The sequence below is a fragment of the Leptonychotes weddellii genome, chromosome 1 (assembly GCF_054177405.1).
Source record: "Leptonychotes weddellii isolate Sample4059 chromosome 1, ASM5417740v2, whole genome shotgun sequence".
NCBI classification, from domain to species: Eukaryota; Metazoa; Chordata; class Mammalia; order Carnivora; family Phocidae; genus Leptonychotes; species Leptonychotes weddellii.
This window is the reverse complement of record NC_138369.1, coordinates 81,217,258-81,234,939: the sequence shown is the minus strand read 5'-3', so window position 1 is coordinate 81,234,939 and position 17,682 is coordinate 81,217,258. Positions and strand designations below refer to the sequence as shown.

At 46.3% G+C, this 17,682-nt stretch overlaps 1 protein-coding gene across 3 annotated transcripts in view; it reads left to right on the top strand.

Moving 5' to 3' along the window:
* DZIP1L (DAZ interacting zinc finger protein 1 like) overlaps positions 1-3,151 on the top strand; it is a 41,728-nt gene extending 38,577 nt beyond the window's left edge. For all 3 annotated transcript variants that reach the window (XM_081826896.1, XM_081826884.1, XM_081826891.1), the window contains exons 16-17: positions 466-605; positions 2,222-3,151. In XM_081826896.1, coding sequence (XP_081683022.1) covers positions 466-605; positions 2,222-2,383 — 302 coding nt within the window. In that variant the 3' untranslated portion in view covers positions 2,384-3,151. The remainder of the gene's footprint in view (positions 1-465; positions 606-2,221) is intronic.
* Positions 3,152-17,682: the final 14,531 nt, after the last annotated feature.

Genomic DNA, 17,682 nt, shown 5'->3' with positions numbered 1-17,682 from the left:
GGAGTCTGTTGACAGTCTATGTCCCTGCTTAGCCCCCTTCCTGCATGGAGTTTGCAGAAAGCCTGTCTGGCCCTCGGTCCCTCTGTGATAATTTATATTTATGATATTTCTTCTCAGTGAAGATGTTGAGGGAGGCCGTGTTTGCATGTTAGTCTTGCTTTTCATATACCAACTGAGCAGAGGTTCTGCCTCTGCCTCCCATTAAGGGGGAAGAACAGCTTCCTAAGCCTCTGTCCGTAGCCATGTCGTTAAGTGAAGTTATATTTTTAGGATGGTCAAAGGCTCTTTTCACCAGTACACATTGGCCCGGGCCTTCTCTCTGTCCTTGCTCCTCTTCTTTGCGGCTGCCCTTCCTTCTTCCTCCTGACCCTTCTCCACACTCCCTCTACCCACACCAGAGCCTGGTCATGACCTACAAGGATGAGGCATTCATCGTCTGGAATTTTCCCTCTGGTTGCCTTCCAGGAACACTGGTGCAGTCACTGGTCAAAAACCTTGAGAAGCAGCTAGAGACTCCAGTGAAGAAGCCTGCTGGAGGGGTCAGTCTGTTCTTAATGCCCAGTGCTGGGCCGCAGAGCGCTGCCGTGCCAGGAAGGAAGCCTCAGGTAGGGTGTAGGACTCTTGGAGGTTGCGCCGCCATTTCCAACTCCAGGTGTTGGGGCCCTGAGGTGGGGTCTAGTGAGTGTCAGCCTTGGCCCTAGTGGGATACTGTGGGTGACCTCACTGTCTCTTCTGCCGCTGCACAGGGGGACGGATGGCCACTTCTTGTTTGTATCCTCGTTGATGTTAAAAAGCCTTTTGGTTCATTATACAAGCAGCTGCTCAGCAGGTCGTTTTCTCCTGGTCACTCATGCTCCCATTTCCCGCCTCTGACGGAGCCTGGACCTGGTTCTGTGCCTGGCTGCTTGCAGTAGCTACTCTCTTCTGGCTCTGCTTCAGCCCACCATGGGCCCCGTCCCCTTCCTTCACTCCGCCCCACACCCCAACTCCAGGCTGTGTGCACCTGAGGGTGGGGTGTTGGAGTGGCATCCCACAGCACATCAGACTAGGCGACAGCATATAATGGGAATATTTAGATACCTTTGTTCTAAATATTCAGGGCATTCCTCATCGCTAAGAATGTCTTGGTGGCCTTGCCTCTCTGAGGCCCTAGCTGCCATCAGACTTAGAGCTCCGAGACTCAGCCTCGGCGAGCATTACCAGTAGGACCCCCTCCCCACTGCCTCCGGCCAGGGCACAACTCCCGCGTGCCTGTTACTTGCTTAGGCAGAAACGTTCGGAGCTCTCGTTACTTCACATGCGTGTCTCACCTTTCTCAGTCGAAAAGGCGCCTCCTGGGATGACCAGGAATAGTGAGCACTTTTGGGTTCTTACGAGAACATACTCTTATTACATAATGTGTTCGGTTTCTTATGCAGCCTGTGTGTGTTTGTGAGTAGTGAGTCCAAATGATTAAAAAAGTGTTTGTCCCTTCTCCTATATTGGGAAAGCGTGCCAGTATCCCAGAAGCAGGTTGAGGCACTGCTTGGAGCCTGCTGCCCTGGGCCCTGGGCCCTGGGGTGGTTCTGGCTGCTCGGCCTTGCACTCTGGGAGAAAATGTATAGGATGTTCCTATCAAAGCCCAGATGGCCCTCAGTGCCAGGAGGGCACAGAGCTCTGGAGTGGGGACTGTGGTGCAGGGCTTGCCTGGACCCTTGGCTCTGGGCTCTCCCGTTGGCTGCAGCCCAGCCACTTTCCAGGCTGAGAGTCCCTGGTGCTCTGGAGCTCCTCTGCCACTCCTCGAGTCAGGGTGTTTACCAGGCCCCGGAGAAGCTGTCTGGGGGGGCGGGAGGTGCTCGTTAGCCCGGGCTGCATTCAGCTCAGGAATGCAGAAAAGTCAACGCTCTGGCCTTTGACTCCAGTTCCTAACGGCTGACTCCAGCTCCATCAGTGTGGGGAAATAAAAAATCTGGACAAAGTTTAAATTACAAGAGCAACCTGATTTGCCGTAAGCCTTTTCAAAGAGCTTGCCTTGGTTTGGCCTTTGGGATTTCAGGAGCATTTAAAATCACTCTGACCCTGGGTCTCTGAATCAGGTCTTCAAAGACAGGGAAACGGGAAAAAACAGGAGAAGGAGTGTGTCCCTCCTGCTTCCAAACCTGCATTTCGCCCCCATGTCTGTCCTGCATTTTCATCCTCCCTTGTCAGAATGTATCTTCTTCTCCCCCTTCCCTCCCTGCAGCTTTCTGATGATGAGAGTGACTTGGAGATCTCTTCCTTGGAGGATCTCCCCCAGGACCTGGGCCAGAGAGAAAAACCGAAGCCTCTGTCTCGCTCAAAGCTGCCGGAGAAGTTTGGCACCAGTCCGTGGAGCCCTGGCCGATCCAGGGTCACTGGTTGGTGATCCTGCCCCAGAGCCTGGCTGAGGCCAGCTCAGGGCTCCCTGAACAGATGAGGCTGCTGGGCCTCTTGTCTTGGCCAGTAACCAAGAGATCTTCTCCTTTGGAGAGAAGCAGAGCAGAAGGTGGATATAATTTCTTCTGCCTGTGAGGGGTCCTGCTCCAGAGTGCCAGGGGTGCCTGGCTGGGTGCTCCTGGGTCCCATGGCTTGAGAAAGGGTTATAATGAGCAGTTTCCTTTTCCACCCCCATGTTCACTCCAGCCTGAAGGAGCCCCTTGATCTTTATTCACTGGCATTTTGTAAATCTGTAGGAACAGTGTGTAGACGAGTCTTTACCTTGCATGGTGTCTTTTTGGGGACACATGCCTCAGTCAGCCATTCAGTGATTCTCCAAAGTCATTTACTGAGTGCTTGCTCTGCGCCAGGTCCTCCTCTCCTTGCCGAATTGGGGTGCTGGCAGAGGTGACAGGGGCAGAAGTACAGGGTAGTAATCTAGTGACAGAGATTAGGGTGCTATGGGAGCATAGCATGGGCCACCCCGTGCAGTCCGGGGTGATCCTGGAGAGAGTCTCAGAGCTGATGTCTGGTTGTGCTTGCTCAGGGGCAGGAGGGAGGGAGAGCCACCTAGCTGGGGCCTCGTGCTCAAAGGACCACAAATTTAATTTTTGATATCATCTCCAAAATTAGGTTATATATGCAACCACTGTATTTTTTTCATGTGAAAAGCTTAATTTATTATATGTGAATATTTAAATACAGCACAATGGTTATAGCTCGTGTGTATTCATTATTTTTGGAGCGTCAGCAGGGGCACAGTGGGGTAAAGCGAGTGCACCTCTGTTGTGTCAGGTGAGGTCCACTGGGATGCAGTTGCCAAGATGGAGTTAGGAGTGCCAGAGGTTTGTTGGGCTGAAGGCGGAGGAAGCAGGATCGGCAGGGAGAGTCCTCAGAGAGCGGTGTAGGTCCCACCACTGGGAGCGGAGAGGGAGCCCCCAGATTGCCTGGCAGGGCTGACATCTCTGTCAGCCCAGTGGGGGCTGTGGAGCTCAGAGTCCCCCTGTTGGGGAGAAAGGCCCGGGCTCTAGTGCCCCCACCCTGTCAGCCTACTTTATTCCTCAGAGTCGAACAGCAGTTTCTTGCCTGAAAGGAGGCCCAGCCTTGGGCCTCCAAGCTTCACACACAGAGGAACCCAGGTCCATCTGCCCGTTTGTTGTGCAGCAAAGACAATGACTGAGACTTCGAGGATGCAGCAAGGACAGGGCTTAACAGGGAGACAGGAGGGCAAGCCTCAAAGCCCTCTTCGCAGGAGGAGAGTCAGGGAAATGGAAAGGCAAACTGAAAGAGGGCAGGTAAGAAGTTGCCGCTGTACTTACTAGTCTGCTGCTGCAATGGGTCCCCTCTGGTCACAGGTTTCAGGATATGTGATAAATGCACGTCCCCAACACCCAGCCTCAGCCATTAGGAACTCAGCTCACCCCCCATCTTGCTCCATCTCTCTCCCCCACACCTGGGGTCTCTTGCCCTCCCCAGCCCTCCGTCCAGGCTTCTTTTGACCTCTGGGTCCTGACACCTTGCCAGGCCCAGAAGTTCTGGTGGGATTGGAACCAAGGGAAGCAAGGGAGGAAAGGCACTGCAGAGGGCAAAGGGTATCTGGGGGTAGGGCGAGGGGGGAGGCTTGGGGGACCGTGGTACTAGGCTGTTCAGTGAGGCCAGAGCATAGCTTATGAAGGGCATGATGTGGGACTTGGGGCTGGTGCAGCCCTGGCCGGCTGGGGGGTAAATTCCCTTTGTGTTTCTCACACCTTTGAACAGCTGAGGACCTGTGTAGCGATGATCCCGGTGAGTGTGTGAGGAGGGGAAGGGGCAGTGAGTGGGAAGTGTGGTGGGTTCATTCCCCTCCCAGGATTCTCCCAACAAAGTCTTGGTTTCCTATTTGCTGGGTTTGGGCAAGGGAGATATAAAAGACTGTGGCACCACATCCGGGTCTCCCCCCCACCCCATCCGGGTCCCCTGCATCCCTGAGAACATGTTGGATGCCAGTCCCCCCACGTCGCACGTGCACTGTGGGGTCTCTGCTTTTTGGCCCCAGGGTTGTCTCTGATGCTGTGCAGTCTATTTGCAGGTACAGCCCCGAGGTGCGGGGGAGCTGACCCTACCATGGCAGCCTGCAACCCAGGTGGGAGGGGAGTTGTTGAGCAATTGCTCCAGCCTGCCTGTGCATTGGTGGGACAGTTCTGAGGTTTATCCCACAGTTTCTCAGAGAGTCCCCAGTGGGAGTGAATCCCAGTTGCTTGAAGCAGTTACTCCCTATTAGTGCGCCTCTTACTGGCTTTTCTCCCTGCTGTTTCATTTTTTTCACTCTCACTTCCGCTTCTTGGGAGCAACTCTGAAATAAATGAACCTGTTCCCAAATCCTTGCCTCAGGCTTTGCTCTCGGGGGAACCCAAATGAAATAGATGTGTGTGCACATGTGTTTGTAGGTGCACACACACACACACACACACACACACGTGATAATTACCAACGAGAATGACTCTGTACCTGAATGTTCACTATGAAGTTATATGTTTCCGAATGTTTTTCTATCTACTTTGGAGACTAACATTAGTTTTATATTTCTATGCTACTTATCCCTTCCCACTTTCAAATACATTTTAGAATGGCAAAATTTATAAGAACTTGGAACATATGTGTATTAATCAGGGTTCTCCAGAGAAACAGAGCAGCAGGATATAGGTATGGATATAGGTATAAAGAGGGGATTTATGGTAGGAATTAGCTGATATGGTTATGGAGGCAGAGAAGTCCCAGGATCTGCCATCTACAGGCTGGAGAACAAGGAAAGCTCCTGGTGTCCAAAGGTCCCAAAAGCAGAAGCTCCGATGTCTGAGGGCAGGAGAAGACAAATGTCTCAGCTCAAGGAGAGAGAGCTAACTCATCCTTCTTCTGCCTTTTGGTTCTATTCTGGTCCCCAATGGATTGGATGATGCCCACCCACATTGGGGAGGATGGATCTTCTTCACTCAGTCTACTGATTCAAATGCTCATCTCTTCCAGAAACATCCTGAGAGACACATCCACAAAGAATGTTTTACCAGCTATTTGAGCATCCCTTAGCTCAAATTGACTGAGATTAACCATCACAATATGTAACATATTAAATTATTTAAAAATTATACCAACAATGAGATTGATGTAGAAAAATTGGAAGACACATATAATCAAAAAAGAAAAATAAATTTGAGTAACCCCCAAATCCAGAGTCAACCGCCGTTAATATCTAGCTATACATGCTCTGATTAAAAAAACACATATGTCTCCTTCCTAGGGTTCCACTATATTTATTCTTCTGTAGCTTGATTTCCCTTCTCCAAAACAGAATATAAATGTGCTCACATCAGCACATATGTATCAACATAATTATATTTAATGGGCCCATAGTATTATAAGGTAAAGATTGCAAAAATTTATTTAACCAGCCATTTCCACTTCTGGCCTTTGCTAAATCATGAAGTGATAAACAAATGCATAAATACATCTTTGTGCACTTAATTAAGATTTCCTTAGGATAAATACTCAGAAGTGAGGTTGCTGGACCAACATAATAATGAAAGCCATGTTATGTGCCAGGCACTGGTCCAAGGTGCTCATGAATATTCACTGGTTGAGCCTCACAGCAGTGAAAAGTGCAACTATTACAGTCATTGTACGACTAGTCACTGAGACATAGAGCAGTTCTCAATAGAAACTTGCTTCAAGTCCTGGCGCCAGCAAGTAGTACAACCGGGATCTGCCCTGGGCCGGCTGGCTCCTAACCATGTACCTTTGGGGATTTTTGTTACTGGTGGCCAAATGCTCTCCAGAAAACCTGAACCAATTTAGCTTAATGCTTGCAGTGCTGGCTCATTTTCGTGTTCCCTTGCCACCAGGGGGTATCATTCATCTTTAAATGTTGTGATGTGACAATGTGATGAGTGAAAAATGAAAGTTCACTTTTAAAAAATTGACATTTTTTTTGTGTTCTTCTCTTAGGATTCCCTTTTTCATTTTCATGTCAATTATTTATATTTCTCCTTGTACAAATTGCCTGATAATACTTATTCTTAGTATTTTTTTTTTCCTGTTGATGTGATTAACTTTTCCTTTTTGTTGTATACCACAGAAACTATTTGGGCTGTATTGGGGGTATCTTTTGAATACTTCTAGGTAGACTGCCCCATTCCTCACAACCCTGAGATCAAGACCTCAGTTGAAATCAAGAGTTGGACGCTTAACTGACTGAGACGCCCAGGCGCTCCATAATTAGTTGTATCTTCTGAAGTAACTTCAAAAATGTGTTTAACTTAGAGGCACCTGGCTGGCTCAGTCAGAAGAGCATGTGATTCTTGATCTCAGGGTCATGAGTTTGAGCCCATAGAGCTTACCTAAAAAAATGGGCTTAGAGTTTACTTAAAAAAAAAAAAAAAGAGTTTAACTTAGACACATTGGGATGATGTTGATTGGAAGTTAGTAATAAGTTTATGGTTACAACCTGAAACCAACTAAAAATATAAACCCACAGTTTAGGGAGTAGAAGATGCTTTGGGCTCATGGCTGGAACTTGGTAGTAGTATATAACTGAGATGAAGATTAAGACCATTTTCAGCTTTGGAAAGTCTAACGTGAAATAACCTAAGTTGATTTACATACTATAATCAAACTCTAAGTTTATAGGGAATTCAAATAAAGCAACCTCTAAAGTTGACAGAACCTCAAGTGGATTCTGTACTTTTTTCTCTTCCCTTTGCCCCCCACACCTGCTGCCAGTTTCTGAGGGGAGTTACAAAGATCCATCAAGTCCTTTCTAGATTTAGGAGGAAAGGACTGGAAGGAATCACCGTATACCTGCATGGCCTGCTCTATGTCTGTTTTCTTGCCTGTTACAAATGGCTACAAGCCTGTCTTCCTGCTGGAGATAATGCTGCGGGCTCCACCTTTAGAATAACAGGCAGAAAATAGAGCTGTTAGGGACTAACACATGCTAAGTTCTTTTTTTTTTTTTTTTTTTTAAAGATTTTATTTATTTGACACAGAGAGAGATAGCGAGAGCAGGAACACAAGCAGGGGGAGTGGGAGAGGGAGAAGCAGGCTTCCTGCCAAGCGGGGAGCCCGATGTGGGACTCGATCCCAGGACCCTGGGATCATGACCTGAGCCGAAGGCAGACGCTTAACGACTGAGCCACCCAGGCGCCCCACATGCTAAGTTCTATAGGGAGGAAGATGCGTTGCTGACCCTTGGATCACTTGAATGTGCAGGGAGCAGACACTTGCCATCTGATATGCTGAGCTGGGCCAGTTCCAAGTCCGTTCCTGTGCCATGAGTATCTTTATATGTTGTTCTACCTAATGACAAAAGAAGACAGTGGAAGGGGCGCCTGGGTGGCTCAGCCGGTTAAGCGGCTGCCTTCGGCTCAGGTCATGATCCCAGAGTCCTGGGATCGAGCCCTGCATCCGGCTCCCTGCTCAGCGGGGAGCCTGCTTCTCCCTCTCCCTCTGCCTGTCTCTCTGCCTACTTGTTCTCTCTCTCTCTGTCAGATAAATAAATAAAATCTTTAAACAAACAAACAAACAAAAAACCAAAAAACAACAACAACAACAACAACAAAAAAGAAGACAGTGGAAATAACCTAAGCAAGGAACCAGAGAGAAAAATATTTCCAAGGGGCACAGGGGACCTAAAATAAAGGTGAGAGGGTGGTGGGTAGAAGGACCCAATCCAGGGCGAGATAATGATCTGAATTGTCCTGTCACTGCCAATAGCTGGTCATTGGTAGGCTCTTGTAGAAGCTGAAGCTGCATTTCATACTCCACAGAGTCCATCAGCGGACTGGATCACATGGGTTGGTCTCAAGGAACAGAGAGCCACCTATTGCTCACTGATTCCACGATTCTGACCACAGCTGACCTTACAGAGGAGATCAGTGAGAACTCGAGCCTGAGACCTGGTCACTAAGGTCTCTTAGCCTCCCTAAGGCTCAACAGCCTTTTCTCTGCATTGATTCAGCAGAGTAGGCACACAAAAAAAGTGCTTTGTGTTCCCTGACGCAAAGTGATATGTTGGCTCAAAGCTTCAGTTATATTTTGTGCAGGATCAGCCAACTGGTGCCTACCACACGGTGGCATTGTGGGCCACAAAGCCACGGCTACACACAGACTAAATTTTGGGGACTTTTCTACAAGAGATAACCAGGGTTCTTCCAGCCCACACCACCTCTCTGGGACAGGTGGGCAGGACTTCGCAAACTGTCTCATTCAGCCAGGCAACAACCCTGTGATTAAAAAAAGCCAAAACCAAAAAGCAAAACCTTTAAAGATAGGATAGAGAACAAGGACTTGTTTTGCTTTCCTGCTTACCTTGGTGTTGGCAAGGCCTACCTGAGAGTCTTGCGTAGAAAGAGGAATCAGCAGTGCTCTCAAGGAGTCTCACTGTTAGGAGGTGTTCCCCATCCTGGGAATAGCCAACATGCATGGCCATCCCGCACTGAGAAATCCTTCTGATCTTGTTGCTTCCTCAGCTGCTGTACCATTTCTCTCATTTTGTTTATAGATACATCTAATTGATTTGTCTATACCTGCTGTTTCCTGTTCCTTGGTCCATCAATTTCTTAGATGTACCCCATTATAACTGAATCTCAGCTTTGGCTGACATGCCCTTGAGTTGCTCTTGAACTGTCCCATCAGCACAGATACATACCACCAGCACGACCGGCTCCTGCACCACCACCACCTCCACAACGACCACTTCCATCCACAACCACCACCATACATCTGTTCATGTAATTCTGGGGGTTGTTGCTCATTTGGGAACGCAGCTTCTCTTGTAGACTGAGCGGAAAGAACCTGAAGAAGGGAGCCCGGAGCCCTGATTCGAATCCTGGCAGCCGCAAACAGGTTTGGTGGCCTTGGGAAAGTCATGTAACCTTTTGACTTCTCACCTGGAGAGCGAGGAGGTTGGCAGAGGCCATCTGCTAGACGTATGGTATTCTAGAATCCCACAAAAGCCTTAGGCTTTAGAAATTCTCTTTTACCTTTAAAAAGGTTAGTCAATTTACTAATTATAACCTGAAAGTCCTTTTGATATTTAAAAAATCCTCTTGCTTTCTCTTTGTTCTTTGAAAATTTAGAGCTGCCTCATTTCATAATGCCTCAAGCCTATATTTATAATCAGCCTCTATTTCATGGTTCTAGCTGTTTTTCACATAATTGTCTTTTTTTTTTTTTTCTTTAGAATTAGTTCTTTTGTGGTTAATGTATAGCAGAAACAAAATGACTTTTGAAAAGCCCTTTAGGGATTACGGGTTCAGGGCTGTATCACTAGGGGCCCACATGGCTGTGGGAGAGAACTGGGTCTCAGGAGGGGAAGGAGGCCCATTCTGGGCAGAGAAGCAGTTAGTTCTGCTGTGGTGAGACAGTCATTTCAGGGTGGCCCGGAGGAAGTCAGAAAATGGTAGTCTGGACTCCATAGAGGAGGGGATGAAGTGCATCTGTGGGACAAGTGGGGCGGCAGGGCACAGGGAGGGGGAAGCTGAGGGAGGGTGCAGGCAGAGGTTCAGTTTTTATGTGGAGTCTCCTGGGCACTCCACGAAGGAGCATGACCCTACTTAAGACCCCCAGATAAACAGATCGAAGTACATTTGTGTTTCACATGTGAATTCTGAGAGATCTGAAAAGGTTAGGGAGGGTACTGTGGCAAAAGATGGAATTTCCTATTGGTCAAAGGTAGAGGAGCTTGGAGCCCCAATATTGGAATGTGACTATATGTAAATGATCACAGAATTTTTACTCATCAGCAGCTAGGGCCTAGGTGGCAAATATACTTGGATTTAATCACCCATAAACTTACATGTTTTCCTCATTCCAGAGTATGGATTCAGGCATTCTCAATACATTCTTTAGTCATATAGGGGGCCGCCAGTTTCCATAATGACGGGGGTTAGGGGTGACAGTCTGATGGGGCGATAAGGCACGAGAAGACCTGTCCTGAAGTTGCATGGGTTTAGGGATGCACTATGCTTTTATGCTGTTGCCATTAGAGTAAGTGAAAATGGAAAATAAAAAGATTTCACTCTCATTCTTAAAAGATAGACTATTTAGGTATAGAATACTAGGATGATAATTGCTTTCCGTCATTACATTAAAGACACGATTCCGCTGTGTTCTGGAAAAGTCTGTCATCACTCCAAATGCTGTTGCTTTGTAGTCAATCTGTCTTTTTCTTGATTTAAGTTTAAGTTGTTCTTTTAATCTCTGCAGTTCTGTAAAAATCACAGTGTTTGTGGGTATGGATTGGTTTGTTTTTGTCTATCCTTACTGGGATACAGGGTGATTTTCAGTTGGAAGACTCATATCCTTTTAAAAACATTTCTAAAAATGGAAGTATGCTAAATATAAAGATAAATGAGATAATTAACTGGATTTTCTAGAAGCAGATCTGGGATTTTTTTTCTGTATATGGTTGGCCTATTCCCTCTACAAACAAATAGTAGTAGTTTACATTGATTGAGCATTTACTGTACAAATAGTATATCAATGAGAGGTACTTATACAAATAGCATGTCAGTGAGAGGAACTATTATTCCCCCATTTTACAGAGCAGAGCACTGAGGTTCAGATAGGTTCAAGGTCACATGACTATAAATGATAGAGGTGGGGTTTGAGCCCAGGGTAATTGGCTTTAGAAACTACTGTTCTTAATTACTTAATTAATTACTTACTTAATTTCACTTCCTCCTGACATTAGCCTAAAGTGTTCAAACCTTTAATTTTGCTCCGTTTTCTATTTTACAATTTATTTTTATTATATTTGGGGAGGCTTTTGGGGGGCTAATAGTATTTGAAGGGGACAAAAGCCTCCACTCATCACCAGTGATGACACATCCCTGACTAGGCAACCTCCAGGGGGTTCATGGCCTTGGGCAAATATTTTTCATGGGGCTATCTGTATAAACAATTTGATTAAAACAAAGAATTACAAAACTCAGGGTCTCATGTGTGATATAGTGATTTATTGAGGGCAGCATAGACAAATCGGTGGAGAAGAGGTACTTACGGATCTGTTTCTTGTCCAGTCAGTGTGTGTGAAGACCCTTGGTAGTGTCCTGGCACCATCTCTTCCTGTTCTTTCTTGTCAAATGCACCGTTCCTGGCTAACTTTATATCCCTCACCATGAGGAAATGTAGCAACACTGTTATTACTCCCAAAGCTGTGGCTGTGTGTATTCAAACAATACAGATCTACTGGTCTCTGCAATTCCCTGATACCTGTTATTTAATGCTGGTCCCATCATTACTTACAATCATGCCACCTGTGAATACTGCCTTCCAATGACTGTCTCAAATGTCGTTGCAGTGCTTCATTGTTGATGAGCACAAATATAAATCTTGCCCAGTGTATACAGGAAAATCAGAATGGTAATTTTCTGGTCTTATTAAATTTACTATTTAGAATTTTATAACACAAATGTAGAATAACACATCTTCTGACCATATCTTCTCTTGAAGTTGTTAGACCTTAATCACTGCCTTTCTAGAATGTGATCCCTTTCAATGTTGACCACATCCTTACTTTCCACAGACAGCTGCCTGCAGTGAGGATAGGCAAGGGGCCCGTGGGTGGAGGGAGAAGAGCAAGGTGTGTCCGTTATGTAAGGCATGTCCCTGTGTTCTCTACCACGGTGTAAGACTGACCCAGGAGAGCAGGATGTCACCACATCAACTGGAAGTAAGGGAGGACATCAACTGGAAGAGCCCATTTGTGTTGCTGAGCAACGGTCTTGAAACACCTCAGAGGGTACAGGAGGGACCATCCCCAGAGGACTCCCGGACACAGGGCATGGAGCCTGTGAGCACTTGGAGGACTGTCCTGGGTACCAGCAGTGAGGGACACACAGGATAAATGACAGTCGCTGCTCTCTGAAGTTGTCAGCCTGCAGCAGCGCAGAGCTAGAACATGGAAGGGTTGACACCTGGGCCCGTTCATGTGGCAATGGACTTTTGGTAGCTCAGAACCCTGAACTTCCTCTGTGAAAAATGTGTCACCCCAAATTAACATGTTGGTAGCATTTTCGGAGCCCAATTTTGCATGCTCCCACAGGGAGAACACTGCACCAACGAGTAAGAGCTTGTGACTGCCTGGCTGCCACAAGTCCCAGAGCTCCTTTGGACGTCTGATTGACCCCTCATTCAGGGCAGAGAGTCAGTGAGCACTGAGAAGGGGAGAAACAGGGACTGAGTTCTCTGCACCCTCGTCTGGGCTTGAGGAGCCCTTTCAGATGGCACTGCTGCCCCAGCCGTCTGGGCCCTGGGGGGGACTGAAAATTCCAAGGAAGACATGTAAAAGAGTAGAGCCCCTTCAGGCCTGGGCTGCTTGCCTGCCTGTGTCCAAGTGATATAACTGCTCCTGCCCTTCTCATTAGATGACCACACTGCCATTCGGAGAGGCAGATGAGAGCCCTAGCCCCTGCACGCTGGGCCCAGGAAGTGAGGCTGTGTGTGGTGAGCTCAGGCTTGATGGGTATGATGGGTGGGAGTCCTTCAAGTTCAGTCTCCTGTTTTGATATGATCACCTCTTTTACCAGTTGATCCATTAAAGTAAGTACTGTTCTGAAGACATTTTGTTCTTGACCCTACAGTCTGAACCCATAACGAAGAAAAGACATTTCTTCCATCTGCAGAAGTCTGTCTTAACTTTGGCCTTAATGGGTCTCTATGACTGGGTGGAGGAACTTTTCTTTCTTGCTTCACTTGGAAATCTTTCATTACATGTTTGTTCTTTTTTGTTTGTTTGTTTGTTCTTTCCTTACCTCAGTTCTCCTGCCTTGGATAAGCTTTTTCAAATCTGGAGATACCCTCTAGTGACTGTGAAGTCTGTATATGTGGTGTTTTGGGGGCTGCTATAGTTGTTGTTTTGTTTTTTGCCAATTATTCCTGTGACATAAAACGTATTTTTGTTTGGGTGTTTTTCATGTTATAGTAGGTACTAGATTCCTGATTTAACAGAGGAGGAAATGGATGTTCTCAGGGACCAGAATGTACTGGGGTCCCACAGCAAGGATTCCCACCCTGGCACTTACAGCCTGGGGTCCACACACTGGGATCACCCCCTGGGGTCGCAACACTGAATCCACACCCTAGGATCCCATACTGATGCCACACCTTGGGACTCACACCTTGGGATTATACTGAAGGGGTGCAGGATGAGATATCCCAAAATGTGCTACTTTGGCATAAAGATTATTTTGAGTTAAAAGTAATAAAAACCCAGCAGATGCCAGAAATGCGCTCTGCCTCCCTCATAACTGACTAAACTTAATACATTGGAAGGAGAGCCTGCTACTGGAAGAGAAGTATTGACCGAGACCTTTTTTACAGAAGGAACTCATCTACATGATAGAACAATCCTGTTTTTTCCAAACATCTTCTTTCACCTTCTTGCTAATGAGTTTTTTCCCCTTTGTGTCCTTAGGCCTCTCCTTAGCTCATATAAGCTTCATGTTCTCTCATTGTCTCGAGAATTTCATGTCTGTGTGGATTTTTCCATATGTGTGCTATTAAATTTGACTTTCTGCTGCCAATATGTCTCATGTCAATTTGATTCTAAGTCCAGCTAGAAGGAGCATAGGGCAGATGAAGGTCTTCCTCCCTGACAATGCTATGGTATCACACCAGGGCATCCACACCCTGGGATCACATCCTGGAATCACACCCTGGGATCTACACCCTGGGGTCATACCCTGGGATCATACCTTGGGATCACACACTAGAATCCACACCTGGGATCATATCCTGGGATCACACCCAGGGATCACAACCTAGGATCACACCCTAGGATCCACCTCCTAGGATCCACACCCTAGGATCATGTCCTGGGTCCACACCCTGAGATCCATACCCTGGGATCATACCCTGGGATCACATCCTGGGATCACATCCTGGTAAGTCTGGTTCTCCTCACATGCTTCTCTAGCCCATAAGTGAGTGGTGCTGCCACAAGGTTCTGAACCCCCAGGAAACTAAGGTACATCTTCCTGGGGTTTCAATTTTATTTGAAAATGAGGGGCTAAAGGTTGAGCATTTTATTTTATTTTATTTTATTTTATTTTATTTTATTTTTATTCTTATGTTAATCCCCATACATTACATCATTAGTTTTAGATGAAGTGTTCCATGATTCATTGTTTGCGCGTAACACCCAGTGCTCCATGCAGAATGTGCCCTCCTCAATACCCACCACCAGGCTAACCCATCCTCCCACCCCCCTCCCCTCTAGAACCCTCAGTTTGTTTTTCAGAGTCCATCGTCTTAAAGGTTGAGCATTTTAACTGGTAAATAACTTTAACCCTGGTTAAAAAGATAAAAAACAAGCCCAAATTGAAATCATTTGCCCGCCACAATAGCAAACCAAGACTTAGTTACAGTTTTGACCTATCCCAGGAATGTGACATACATACATTTATTTATTTATTTATTTATTTATTTAGCACATGAGAGAGTTGGAGTGGGGTTGTGGGGGAGGGGCAGAGGGAGAGGGAGAGAGAGACTCTTAAGCCTACTCCACTGCCAGCGCAGAAACTGACACAGGGCTAGATCTCATGACCCTGAGATCATGACCCTGAGATCATGATATGAGCCGAAATCAAGAGTCAGACACTTAACCGACTGAGCCACCTAGGTGCCCCAAGGACTGTGACCTATTAAAAGTCAACCTGAAATGTCCTGATCAGCCCTAGTGAGATAATCTATATGATAAAAACCCTATAGTTCTACCCCCCTGCCCAACCCCAAACCACCCCTCCCAAAAAAAGGTCTGGCTTAAAACAATCCTTTCTTTTCTTTTGCTAATAACTTCTTGCCCCGCCCTCCTCCCTATAAAAACCCTCCATTTTGTACAGCTCCTAGGAGCATCTCTCTACTTGCCAGATGGGATGCTGCCCGATTCATGAATTGCTTAATAAAACCAATTAGATTACAAACTTACTTGGTCGGATTTTGTTTTTTAACCCCCTTCAAAAGCCCCAGCAAGCAGAGGTATTCTGCGGAGTGGAAGGCAACAAGCACGAGAGAGTCCCTACTTAGAGCCATGCACTTGAGTCCAGGCCCTTCAGGCCTCCCAGGGACAAGTTTCCCAAGGTTGTTTCCCTTGCTTTTGTTTTAATGTGTTTTTTATTATTATGGAGATTTAATTTATATAACATAAACGTGATCACTTTAAAATGCACAGTTCTGCTGTAGTTTATGGTATATTCACAGTGTTGTGCAGCTACCCCCACCATTACTCTATTTTTAAGGGGTTCTTTGCTGAAAAAGTTTGGGAAGTGCTGCCTGCCTATGCCACTGCCTCCAAAGTAGAATTTGCAGCATCGGTGACAGGAGATAAGAAAACAATTTTATTGGGGGGGGGGTGCTTGGGGTGTCATGGGGATGCGTCTTCAATTTCTCTCAAGTCCTTCTCAGGCAACGATCCTTCGTTACTTGGGAAGGCAGCCCGTTCCTTGAGGGTTCATGCTGCACCATGGATGGATTATCTCTAGAAGAAACAAGGATGGAGTCTTCCTGCCATAGAAATTACTAAATCGCAAAGGACTAAGCAGCTTAGAAGCTGTGGGGACTCCTGAGAGAATAGAATGGGGTGGACTTGCTTTCGATCAGGTTTCAATGTAGAGACAGGTGTCCTGTCAATTCCCTCATTCAAGGACACATTTGTTGTGGCATTAACAAACAAAGTCAGCTCCCCTGCAGAGACTGTTGAAAGCCTGATCTGGTGTGCATTTGTGCCTTTCTGTAAAGTTGGGCTGTGGGATTCCGGGTGGTTTAGACAATGGCCTTTTCCTCACTGCGCAGATGCTGTGGCGACTCCAGGGAGCTGGACCTGGTGGCTCTATTGCTTATCACTTTTCATGCAAAATCACGAGCAGGCTCAACAGTGGTGAGTCCTCTTGTCATTCCTGGCCAAGGAGGACTTGGGAGGAGGAAAGCAAGTCTTCAAACTTGCCTCTGACTTGGGATTTTCTCTTCTTGCAGACTCTCCTGAGATTCTTGAGACAACCGTATACTTTCTCAAAGCCATATAACAAAATCTTGTTAACTTTGATCCTAGATTTCATAATTTGGACCCAACCTAAGCTCTGAGAATTCAGTGTGTTGGAAAATGGCTCCTGCCTTTTTGAGAAATGGTAATTTACATGGATGTGAATAACAATAGCTATTCTTTATAGACTGCCAGGCACAAAGTGCTTTACACATATCATCTTTAATCCTTGCAACAACCCTGTGAGGTAGGTATTAGCCCGTGTTGACTGGGCTGCTGAGGCTAAGAGTGGTTAATAACTGGCCCACTTTCACACAGCTTGCTAGGAAGTACTCTGACTCCAAATTTCCCACAACCACTCCTCCCACTTTCCTATGAACCATACTTCTAATCTGGTCTTATGTCATGGTACATTGAAACACCATGGGCTTTGAGTCAGACAGACAGGATTCAAATCTCAGCTCCAGTAATCATCAGCTGAGTGAGTCTGCAAGTCATGTAACCTCCCTAAGCCTCAGTTTCTTTGGCCGTGTTTGTGATAATGATGCTTTGGGAGGTTGTTATGGAAGTGAAAAGAGCTGAAACACTTCAACATCCCCAACAAGGTATTGGCACATTGCATAGCACAGCAGGATCTCAACAAATGATACTTTCTCTTTCTTCTTTATTCATCTCTGTACCTGCCATGGCCCCTGGTACAAAGTAGGTACTCAAGAAATATTTGTGGAAGTAAATTCAAAGGATTCTGCATGGCCTTGCTTCCCAGGGACATTATGAAGTTGGACCCTCTCCAAAAGCTCCCTGAAAGAACAAAAGAAGTTTTGAAGCATGTCAAATCTATGCATGGTTAAAATCTTTAGCACGAAGCAGGAAGACAAGAATAATCCTAAAAACAACAATAGTACTAAGATTCTGAAGTGAAATTCACTAGGTGGAGTGCTGTTGCTTTTCAAGAAATAGCAATAGTTGAGGATTGTTAAGTGGTCTGAAGCATAAGGGACAATAAATGTGATGAGCATGGCTCTTGGGTTTGGTGGATTGTTCAACAAGGACTGGATTGGCTGGAGACAGTGCACTTTTATAAGTATACCCTTGCTTAAGGGGAGATAAAAAAATAAATACAAGATTTTTGAATGCATAACACAGGATGTTGAAAGAAGCACATCTCACTGTGATGCAGGGAACAGTTGGCTGAGTTCCATCTCAGAGGGATTCCGGAGGGTGCGTGTGTGGCATGT